The sequence below is a fragment of the Pseudorasbora parva genome, chromosome 12 (genome assembly GCF_024679245.1).
Source record: "Pseudorasbora parva isolate DD20220531a chromosome 12, ASM2467924v1, whole genome shotgun sequence".
Lineage (NCBI taxonomy): Eukaryota > Metazoa > Chordata > Actinopteri > Cypriniformes > Gobionidae > Pseudorasbora > Pseudorasbora parva.
The window spans coordinates 35,234,541-35,246,178 of NC_090183.1; the positions used below are offsets into that span (position 1 = coordinate 35,234,541).

Here is an 11,638-nt window from a genome sequence, read left to right on the forward strand (position 1 = left end):
GGCTAAATCCGGAGCTATTAAAACTCCCAATTTTCTCGCATCAGAGTTTTTGAGTCAATTGAACGGTAATAGTTGCAATCACTGCAAATGCATTATTTTTATGAAGGTTCTCACTTGGTTAGAGAACCTTGTGGGTTAACCCTGTTGGTCTGTTTACCTCAAAACAGGGGCCAATAACCACTTGGAGTGCATTCCTTAACCTCGCAAGGCTGACCTACTACAATCGTGTTGGAACACTTTCCTCAAATGCCAGAAAAGATGTTGTAGACAACATTAAACTCTTGAGGCATGGCAGCAGTTCATAGCTCTGCCTCTGAGGACCCAAACCTGGGGTCAGGCCCGGATGACGATGAAATATCATTGTTGGAAGGGTCTGACTCTGGAAGTTTGCTCTCTGATGACTCCGTTCTCCCTGATTATGAACGAGAGGATGGGAAAAAGGGAACTGCCAGCACACTATATGAGGCGTGTGTCCAAAATGATGCAGAAGCACTGAAGAGAGTGTTGGAACGTGGTGTGACCCGCGATGAGGTCATGGAAGTTGACATTAATGGCTGGGTAAGACTGAGCAGATTAGTATTAAAGAGCATGAGACTGACTGTCTAATCAAAGAGCAGAAAAGTCAGCTGCTTTGGCAATCGACCTTTTAGGAGTAAACTATGAAAGATTGAGGTAATACATTAAAAATATAATAATGGGCATTGTAAAGTAACTGCATGAGTAAGGTTTAGGTGTAGTACTTAGGTAAGTACACTATAAGTACTAATAGTAAATGCCATCTAAAATAAAGTTAGCACTTTTTGTTTTACAGTCCTTTTCCCATATTGTAATTAATAACAACATGGGAACAGCACTGTAAAACAAAAAGTGCTAACTTTATATTAGATGGCATTTACATTGTACTATTAAATAACTACAAGACTAACTACATTGTAACTACATGTTCTGGAAATTTCCTGCATTTACTGTTGAGTTTGAGGTTATGAGTAAGGGTAGGGGCTAGAGTTCAGGGTTAAGGGTTTGGATTACAGTTAGAAGGAAAGTAATCAGTGTCATAACAAATCTTAATTAAATGCAATTACTTCATATGCAATTGCAATCCACCCACATGTGTGTGTATATGTACATATAGGTTAAGGCCACCTAATGTAAAGTTTGACCGATGTTTTAAATACATCCATAAAAGCTATTTTGACATGGTTTTCTTTGTGAGTTTCAAATTTTTGAGTAAAATGGAGCCTGAGGTTAAAATGTATGTTTAGTTTTTTTTTCTTCTTAAAGTTAACTTAAACTTGGACAACTATTACATTCCTTATGTAGCAACTTGTTAACAAAAGTAACCGGTTTGCATGGGTCATTATGATTTGGTTGGTTATGAAAGTGTTGCCTGATGTGGAGCGTCCATGTGCTGAAGTCTATGTCTCCATGTCAAAATAGGTCTTTATAACATCATTCTCTCTTCTAGAATGGACTGATGGTGGCTGCATATAAAGGCTTTCTTCCGATTGTTTATGAGCTGCTTGGCTGTCCACACCTGGACATTAACCACCAAGACAATGATGGCAACACCGCTCTAATGATCGCTGCTCAAGCTGGTCAGTAGAAACGTGTGATGTCCATTCACTATTTTTTTAATGGTAGTTAAAGCTATGGATTCTGCTGGCAGTAGTGTTACAACTTAATACCGTTAAGTTGACAATGACTTCATGTTAAATGCTATTTAAGGTTACTATACTGTTTAGGAAATTCCCCTAATTTATTTATTTTGTATATCTCCGGAAATGAAATGTAAAAAAAGTTTTAAATCTTTCTGTACACAGGTCATATCTCCATATGTAACTACATCATGAATTACTTCCCTGGAGCAGAGACAGAGATCAGAGACTACAGAGGATTCACTGCCCTCATTAAAGCTGCCATACAGGGCAGGACTGATGTGGTGGCAGCTCTTATAATGCACGGTTAGTAATTAAACACTCCTGCTGATATGCTGGAAATGATCTTTGAGATATGAGCATTCCATATTTTGCTTATATATTTATCCCACCACTAGGGAGAGACAACAAGTCACTGAATGACCCACATAGCCAATCAAGAATGGCATAGCTGGCATTGACCCAGTTCACAACGGCACCTATTAGATTAATTAATTAAACAGCCAAGCTTAAGATCTGTGGAAGGCAAAATAACAGTCCACATTTGGAACAAGTGACTTCTGACACAGCATTTTAGACAAACTCCTTTTTTAACCCAAAACAGTCTTAAAGAGATAGTTCACTCACAAATTCTGTCACCATTTACTCACCCTCAAGTTGTTCCAAAGCTGTATGAATTATTTTCTTCTGCTGAACATAAAACTACTTTGAAGAACCAAACATGTAATGGGTCCAATTGATGTCAATAGTATGTTCTTCCCCCATACTATGGAAGTCAGTGTGGCCCATCAAGTGTTTGCTACACTGTAAAAAAAAATTCAGGTCTCCAAATGAAAAGTTGGCCGAATTGAATATCTGTGAATTAAATTGCATCAATTCACAGAATTTAAATTCGGCCAACTGAAAAATTAATACATTTACAGAATTGAAAATTTTAGATGTGATCAGTCACTAGAAAAATTTCAATTGGAGACATTTTTTTTTTTTACAGTGTAGTCATATTCTTCAAAATATCTTCTTCTGTTTTCAGCAGAAGAAAATAATTCATACAGGTTTGAAACAACTTGAGGGTGAGTAAATTCATATTTGGGTGAACTATCCATTTAAATAAGCCCTCTCAGTTTGAATGGCATGACTGCTTTTAGGATGGTTACATTGAAATATTTTAATTTTTTGAAAGCCATAATCCTCCAGTAACCCTCTAATACACAAATTATATCTGCTTAGGATTTTAGAAGGATTATTATTATTTTAATTGTCTGTATTGTTCTGTCTTAGGTGCTGATGTAAATGCCGTAGACACCAATCGTGGTAAATGCGCACGTGACTGGGCACTGAAAACAGGTCGCTTTGACACACTGAGACGTCTGCGCTACCTTATACTCCATCCCACAGCGGAACAGTTCTGTGACACCTACGTCCCAGAGTGGCCCCAACTTAAGTTGCTGGTCAGCAAAGCGACAGCCAATAAGAGTGCTAGCCAGAAGTTGACTCATCGTCTCAAGAGTACATTCAGTTTCAGTTTCCCACGTGACCCACAGGAAAATGGTGTCATGGATCACATGGTACGAATGACCACCAGCCTGCACAGCCCCTTCATAGCCACGGCCACACGACCGCTTTGCCCGAGCAGCCCTCCACAGGTGGGCAAGCGTCGGCTGGCTGTGGCTGAACTGATGCAGAAGCACTCAGAGAAACAGCTGGAGGAGAGCTCGCTAAGCCATCGAAACAGCTCAATCGTCTCCATTTCTCCATCGGTCCACTCTGTCGAGTCCGTCTCTGTGTCCTGCTGTGCCGACACAGAGAGGCGTGGCAGTGTGCTGTCCATTGCTCAGACTGGTATGCGCACCTTCATTCCTCGTAGTGTAGCGTCAAGGCGCAACAGTGTTTTCCCATCGGGCTGTATCCCACATATCAAAGTCACAAAATCCTCTGAGCCAACCCCAAAGAAAGAGAAGAAGAAGAAAAGGCAGAAAGGTTACCTGGAGCCTCCAAAGTGGAAGTATAAGGAGGTCAAGGATGAGAAGAAGAAAGAGAAGAAGGCATTGAAGGAAAAGGAAGAGAAAGAAAAGGAGAAGAAAAGCAAAGACACGGATAAAAGAAAAAAGAAAAAGAGTGATGACTAAAGGCTTTCTGAAATCTTTTGAAATCTGATAAGTCAGAGTTTAAAAGATTAAGTGTCAGTGAGGGTGTAGAGCCCTCTGTGTCGTGGGGCAATCCTTGATGACAGAATCAGTGAAGCAATGCAGTGAAGAACGCATGGGCCTGAAAGAAGGGCATTTTGAAACCTCAGTGGTGCAGTCCTGTCTCACGAAATCACTTCCTATTATTATTGCCAGTTTAAAAGGGGAAATGTATCTATGATCATTTCAGTCCGTCTCATAGGCTAAAGCAAACCGTTTAAGATATCTGAATGGATGACATACATGTAGAATAATTCCTAAATGAATTCTGCATTATGTATTTAAAAAATACCAATATAGCACTGAATTATGCTGTAAATATTTCAGTTCACATATTGACATTTTTTAACTGCAGATAGCCATAGATTCTATTTATTTTCTTTGCAATAAGTGTAAATAGTAGTTATATACTATTTGCACCTCAGTATTTTAGTACATTATAAAATAGTATGCAATAATGACATATTAAATGTAAATGCACTAAATGTTATATTTATTAAATAAATGCCGCCTTATGGGGAAAATAAAACCCTCCTTACCCCCCTTCTTGATAAACACTTATTATTTTTATTTTTATTATTAAATAATCATTAGGCATTTTAATTCCACTTTTCATGTATTTTATTCGTATTTATTGAAAATAAATGCCTTTCCAATCTGCTATGCGATGAGAAAAGGGAGAGGAACAAAAGGACGTTTTGAAGATTTGAACTCTGGTCTGGCCTAAAGGTGCACTATGTAGGATTTTTGCAGTAAAATATCCCAAAACCACCAGGCCAGTGTTATATATTTTGTACAGTTGAGTACTTACGATATCCCAAATGTTTCCAACTATTTGTAAATTGAGAGAAAATTGCTATTTTAACCCATTAAGGAACTGGGATGTCTGAGGGAGTCGCCTGTCAATTGCGTCATATCTGCGTTACCCTCGGTTTTCCCTGTTTTTTTAATTTGGCAGAAGCGCTTTACTCTTAGCAGTGTGAACAAGTATCACAGCAGCCGCCGAGCGAACGCACAGAGTAACGTCATAACATCATTTTAAACACACTTAAATGTATATGATAAACAGAGCTGCATTACCGCTTAGTTATGACTGTAAAAGCGGAAATGGCGGCGGTGACTGTGTCCCGTCATAATAAAAGTCCCATTGCCCGCAAGCCATGTGTTTGCGTAACAAACGCACCAGCAGCCTTGCTCAGCTTCCTCAACACTCGGTCCTGCTCTACTTCAGTAACGTTAATAACTACAGTAACGTTAATAACCGTATCTATTAATATGATTTTTGAACATGAGTCCTATCCCGATTATTTGCATTGGCTGAGGTGAAAACCACATTTCCCAAGATTCTGCACTCAAACTTGGCGTCTTCCCGCTACGCCTTTTTTTTGAATAGGTGCCATCTAGGCTGGAAAAATTACAGCTTTAACTCCCTACGCCACGGCTGCTAATAAGTTACTGCTGCTTTGTAGTTTGGTCTGGCCCAACCAGACATTGGTGGGTGGAGTTAGTGTAAATTAATTGTAATGCTATAAAAAACTACTGTATCTCACAGCAGACGTGCAGGCGTAATTCAGCTGCTTATAAAACATTTTTAAATGCTGTTATGTATAGTGTGAACTCTAACAATCCGCTCTCACAACTGACTTGAGTATGTATTATTTCTCAAAATATGTATGATTCATTTTAAGATGCTGTAAATATGATTAAAACTATGTATCCAGTAGTTCCTCTACACAAAAAGTAGGCTTTTTTCCTCACAGTCTCTTCCACCTGTGTATAGCATCTCTGACAGAACAGCAGGGACAAACGTGAGGCTGAACAGTCAGTAATCTGCTCTCTCACAGTTATGCAACACAGCCATCCTAAGAGCAGCCGTAAAGCCATGCAGGATTAGAGATCTAGCCGGGTCACTCGGGTTAAAGCAGAGGCCTCTGGCTAAGTTTGGGATCATGAGCCACGGCTTCTAAAGGACATGCTTTGGAATCACTTTTGTAGTGATAAGACCTTCATCAACAAGGGGAGAGAAATACTGCCCACCAGAGTGTTACAAACGGGAATGTGGGAATGTTCAGAGGTATATAATTTAAAAAGAAATATGAGATATTCATTTAAATGCTCTATTATATGGACAGAGGTATCAATATAAATTGACTAATGTGGAAATATAAGTGAATTGTGAAAAAAGTGAAAAAAAAATAAAATATCTTAAGTATGCAAATAACACTGTGATTTATTTAAGCCTTTATAAAAAAATGTTAAAAGGGGTATTTATTTTAAAGGGGGGATGAATTGAGAAATCAACTTTCCCTTGAGCTTTTGATATATAAAAGTTAATGGATTATCCTGTAAGTTTCAGAGCTAAGAGCTTGTTAGTCAAAGAAAAGCTTTTATAGACCCCAGGCCCAGAACACGATCGAGCGCTTCGTCCTGACATCATCGTGTGGCGAAACGCCTCTACAGAAGAATAAGCATGTCTAATTCAGTAGCCCCGCCCACCGACTCATGGAGCTGTTCGGTCGATCACAAGCCAGCAGCAATAAACATGCCGAAGAAGATAGCAAGATATTCTGGAAGAACACAGTCGCCTTCGGATCATAATATTAGAAATGTGTGATACTTCATTTATTTTTAATGAAGTTCCAGATCACATGGGGATGGGGAAGCTTCATTTAACTGCCAAATCGTTTGTAAACAAGTCTCAACTGCTGGATTTGCAGACACAATGTTGTGCCTTCTATATTGGATCTGACAGGAATGGTGCAACAAATTTATGTGAGTAAAACGTCTTTTTTTATATGTAATAGTTGGCCCCGGGACTATGTGTTTTCCAGACGGGCTACCAAAACATACGCCCGTCCGCAGAAATAATATTTCTCTCTTGATCTGAGCGCACGCGCACGTGTGTGTTCACGCTTATATCCACAGATCGTGCGGGCAATGTAATACAGAAATAATATTTCAATCAATCGTGGGTGGATAAGAAATAAATCATTGTGTTTGTTTGATAAAGACGATTACGAGCCCTGTGATCAAGAGAGAATCAATACGGTTGCCGCTTTTAAAACAATCCCTCCCTCATGTGAACTGAACTGACAGAGGAGCTGAAGCTCATTAAATATGCAAATCGCATTCAATCGTAGCCATTTGCTTCCAAGTCTCCAGTGCGGCACGCCCATCAAAACCCAGCTCAGAAGACGGCCTCAAAACCAGTGGAGAAAAGAGCCTATAATTTATTAGTGGTGATGTTTTTGAATATAAAAACCACACACATTAGTGTACCTCAGACAACAGTATATATTTTTTTTAAAAGCCAGTTCATGACACTTTTAATTATAATTACATTACACAGTATATTAGACTTAAAAGATATTTTCAATTTAAAAAATTTCACATCCTTTTTTTTGGGGGGGTCAATGTCCTTTTTTTCCGGGGGTTGTTGAACTAACTTCCTGTTAGTTACTTAAGCAGCGTTTCACCATCTGGGTATTTCAGCTTTGCTTTGTGGTGGATTTAAGCAGTTTTCATCAATACTCTGTCACAGTTTCATTTACTTTTCCCTATCAAAATGTTTCTCCCCAACATAAGAGGTAAGTGTTTGTTTTGTTTTCCTTGCTCATCTCATTGCAGGACATTGTCCATCAGAGGAACACATAATTAAATTTAGCTAATTGCTAAAACATGCAGCTCTGATTTACAATGATGCAGAATATCAGTGCCCATGCTTGAGCTAATATTATTTGCAAGCAATAAGCGTTGAAAAAAAATACTCTTCTAAATTGTGAGTTTGTTTGTATCACAATAATATACTTTTGTAAAGAACAAATGCGTATATCTTCAACCAGTCTAGCCTAAATATATAAACAACTAGGGTTAAAATAATTTATTTGGGTTTAAATATAATGTCTTGTTGTTTGTTTCCCCTATAAAATGTTGAAATGTGCACATTTCATGTACTTTAATTTGGGGAATCCAGTTTTTCACAGTATATTGCAATCCCTCTTTCTTCATAGCGCTAGCTGTGGTGTGCTGGATAATGTGTGTGAGAATCACAGTGTCCCAGGGTAAGAATCATTTCACCTGAATAACCACAGTACGAGGGAAGAAGGGCATCAGGTGACAGGTCATATAATCATACAATATGCATTAATGGAAGATGTTTAGGTTGTCAGTGTTCTTTTAAAAAAGTACATAAACTGTCCGTGTGACAAGATGAATGATCATAAAATCTGTTAAATAATAATATTCATAATGTTAAGTTTATCATGCCTGCGCTTACATGTTAACATGTAGGTTTTATTCTTATTGTTCATATTACAATTTATAATAACCCTTTTCTATTTTAATTTAAAAACAAATGAAAGCTGGATTTTCAGCAGTCATTACTAGAAACGGATAAAAAAAATTAAATTCTTTTGATTGAGCTTTGACGAAAGCTCAAAGGAACAGCATTTATTTGAAATGCAATCTTTCTTTTCCTTTCCCAAAAGAACCAAACTTTGAACAGTAGTGTATGTGGGACTTGAAATGGCCTGTCAGTGTTGTTCATACAGTTTGCTAAATGATTCGAAATGAACAAGCACACAGTAACTAAATGGAAAAACTATAAATGCTGGTCCAACATTGCATTAACAAGTGTTGTCCTCCCTTTTCTTGTTCTGTTCCTTTCTCATTCTGTCTCTCACCTTTAGCGTCTGTCCCTAAACTCAAGTTCACATACTGGGTGAATATGAGTAATATTGCACTAAACACCTTATTACATGTTTCCTGTGACGCCCCTAGTGGAGCTCCGTATCCTGTAACTGTGTCTGTGGGAAAGCTGGAAAGCTCCTCACAGACCCCAGAGACCACAGAAGCCTGGGTGACCTCTGAGATCGTCAAATATCCCACTTCAGTGGGTTTCACAATCCCTGCAATAGCCAAGTACGAAGGAAAAATGGTGTGCTGGTACCAATCCACTCGACCTGAACCGAAGAATTCTTATTCTCAATTCAGTAACCCTCTTCCCTTATTCGTATGTAAGTTTGATTACGCTGATGAATGTTGATTTTAGAGTGTTGAGACGTTTGATTTGAGCAATTTTCGACTGAAATGTCACTCTCTTTTTCTCTATTTCCCTTTACCAGCTGCCCTCCCTCCACCCAAAGTGTCTTTGAAGCCCAATCTCTTTCTCGTGGGTGGGAATTACACTGTGTACTGTAATTCAGCCGCTGGCCCAGTCACAAACTTCACATTAATTCTGTATTACCGCACCCTCCCTGTCACACGGGGAACCAACTGGACCACCGCTGGTTCTGTGTTTCTCACAAACAGCAATAGTATCTTTTTACAACAGACAAATGCAGTCATCCCAATAGAGTTTGCCTGCACTATGGAGATGCTGTACAATGGAAAAATGTTGCGTTCACCTCAGTCTAAAAGTGAGCAAGCCTTCCCAGGTACAGATGAGCAATGCATTTCTTTGTATGTATGTCTGAGAGTTTGCATGTATTTCAAGTGTACCCATGTACCATGGTGCGTTGTCTTCACTTGTGCTCCACTATAGAAGAGCTTCCGGTTCGTCTCTGGGAACAAGATCGTGGAGAAAGCTGTTTAGGATACCTGGATGTCAAGCTCAAAGGCAAGTGGGAACCGGTTTGCCAGAAGGAAGTTGACAGCGTAGTCAATGCATCTGCCGTTCTCGCTACGGCGAAAGTGGTGTGCAGGGAACTTAGATGTGGCCATGTGCTGGGGTGGAAAAGTATTTTGAAAAACGAAAGACCCTTCTCAAAAATAATCGGGGGTATCAGATGCAGTGGGAATGAAGAAAAGACCAGAGATTGCCCAATGAATGACATTGAATTATGCGAAAATATGGGTTTTCTCTACATAATTTGTTCAGGTAAGACAGATTTAGATTAATAGTACAATCAATAGTGCAATGTCACTTTACCTGAAAATGTTTTAAAGACCCCATGAAATGACCTATCAAGCCGTTCTCACGAACCACAATTTGCTATTTGCTATAGTTGGCTATATATGTAGGATAAAACTGGACAAAAATCTTGTTTTGTGCAAGATAAATCATCAACATTTTGCCCCATTTTCCCTGATGACTTACCTAGGTGTGCAAGTTTTTCTACGTATGATTTCATAAAAATGGTTCGAAAGCTACAAAACGCCAATTCATGGGGTCTGCCTAATTCATGCATACTTTATACCTTTCTAATAAATATTTTCCTTTCACGCTCCCCTTTGCCAGATGCATTGCCTCCTCCCAAACTGTCTGTGATTACTTATGATCCTGTCTCTGAATTGTATGTCAAGGACAAAGAAAATGTGGAAATCTCCTGCTCCATTGACTCAACTTATTTAAAACCAAGCGACAATGTAACTCCATTCACATTTGTACTCTAAATACTGTTACACTGAATTGTTTCTTTATATAGCAAATATTGTTTCTGGTACTTATACAGCAGTTGTCTTCAATAGTCTTTTCTTTCCTGTTTAGGGGTACATGCTGTTTAGAAAGGATGGAGCTGTTCTTAGAGAATTTTACAGCAAACCAGGCTCATCTGTGTCTATGACACTGTATGCCAAAGTGCAGGAAGGAGAATATGATTGTGCATATCAACTTTATTCTTCAAAAAATAGACAGGTGTCTCAGCCCAGCAATACAGTTTTCATTTACAGTGAGTGTCTATAAACAACTAACTTTGTTTCAGCGCTTTTTTTGCATCTTGTCATGCTCTTGATCTGTATAATGTTGAATGTATAATTTTAATGAACAAACACCAGGGGTCAGTGCTGAGCTACTGTGTAATTTATACATCATTAAAAATTACCCCTAAAGAATAAAATGTTCTTTTTGTCAAGACCTCTTTCATATCAGTAACCTAATACAAGCGGTTTTATTTTAGCAGGTCACTTCTTAAGGATTGAAATGTTGAACAATGTTTTCTCATTGCCACAATATTAATTTCTGTCACACTGGCAAAGTCCTTAGGTTTAAAACAGAACATTGAACGTGTCTCTAAATGTTCATACTTTGCTGATGTTCACTTCTGTTTGTCTTTTGCAGTTTACAATCCTCCGAATCCGGTACCAATTGTTGCAGGTGTTCTCACAACTGTTGTTGGGGTAGCAATTCTGACGTATGTTTGCATATGTAGAACCACGAAAGAAAAGATACAGGGCAACGAATTACCAGCACATTCCCAGGACCCAGCAACAAATACTGAAAACCCAGATAACAATGTCCACATACCTCAACAACTGTAGACTAGAATCACTTAGGATTTAAAATTTGTTTAACTTCATCATGGAAATATATCCAACTGAAAACTTTCCATAAGAAATATGATGTTTGATGAATGTTAATAAAGGTGAAGTGACAAATTTTGCTATGCAGTTGTGCAAAGGATTGTGGAAAGGTTATTAATACTTTTAAGCATGCATTATGATAACCTCAGTCTGGAATTTTTTCAGAGATTTTTAGAGTTGTCCACTTGAGTGGACAGTATCCATTTTTATGTTTAACTGAAGAGACAAATTAAACACAATACAGTAATCAAATGTGTGTGTATTTAACAAAACAATTATATAAAATCATGTGAAAACTAATATATATATATACACTCACCTAAAGGATTATTAGGAAGACCTGTTCAATTTCTCATTAATGCAATTATCTAATCAACCAATCACATGGCCGTTGCTTCAATGCATTTAGAGGTGTGGTCCTGGTCAAGACAATCTCCTGAACTCCAAACTGAATGTCAGAATGGGAATGAAAGGTGATTTAAGCAATTTTGAGCATGGCAT

General features: G+C 38.3%; 2 protein-coding genes across 2 annotated transcripts; both read left to right on the forward strand.

Annotated features, from left to right (window-relative positions):
* Nucleotides 1-288: 288 nt before the first annotated feature.
* Nucleotides 289-3,781, forward strand: ankrd33ab (ankyrin repeat domain 33Ab). Its single transcript, XM_067458465.1, has 4 exons — nucleotides 289-558; nucleotides 1,466-1,595; nucleotides 1,821-1,961; nucleotides 2,934-3,781. The coding sequence occupies exons 1-4, from the start codon at nucleotides 289-291 to the stop codon at nucleotides 3,779-3,781; spliced, it is 1,389 nt and encodes a 462-aa protein (XP_067314566.1).
* Nucleotides 3,782-7,312: 3,531 nt separating this feature from the next.
* Nucleotides 7,313-11,385, forward strand: si:dkey-195m11.11 (uncharacterized). Its single transcript, XM_067460012.1, has 8 exons — nucleotides 7,313-7,425; nucleotides 7,849-7,899; nucleotides 8,618-8,853; nucleotides 8,962-9,273; nucleotides 9,381-9,716; nucleotides 10,077-10,204; nucleotides 10,326-10,506; nucleotides 10,896-11,385. The coding sequence occupies exons 3-8, from the start codon at nucleotides 8,772-8,774 to the stop codon at nucleotides 11,093-11,095; spliced, it is 1,239 nt and encodes a 412-aa protein (XP_067316113.1). The 5' UTR covers nucleotides 7,313-7,425; nucleotides 7,849-7,899; nucleotides 8,618-8,771; the 3' UTR covers nucleotides 11,096-11,385.
* Nucleotides 11,386-11,638: the final 253 nt, after the last annotated feature.

Coding starts and splice junctions, on each gene's coding strand:
- ankrd33ab (XM_067458465.1), top strand. CDS start 289: ATGGCAGCAGTTCATAGCTCTGCCTCTGAGGACCCAAACCTGGGGTCA. Junction 1,596..1,820: donor AATGATCGCTGCTCAAGCTG/GTCAGTAGAAAC, acceptor TTCTGTACACAG/GTCATATCTCCATATGTAAC. Junction 1,962..2,933: donor GGCAGCTCTTATAATGCACG/GTTAGTAATTAA, acceptor GTTCTGTCTTAG/GTGCTGATGTAAATGCCGTA.
- si:dkey-195m11.11 (XM_067460012.1), top strand. CDS start 8,772: ATGGTGTGCTGGTACCAATCCACTCGACCTGAACCGAAGAATTCTTAT. Junction 8,854..8,961: donor CCCTCTTCCCTTATTCGTAT/GTAAGTTTGATT, acceptor TCCCTTTACCAG/CTGCCCTCCCTCCACCCAAA. Junction 9,717..10,076: donor TCTCTACATAATTTGTTCAG/GTAAGACAGATT, acceptor CCCCTTTGCCAG/ATGCATTGCCTCCTCCCAAA.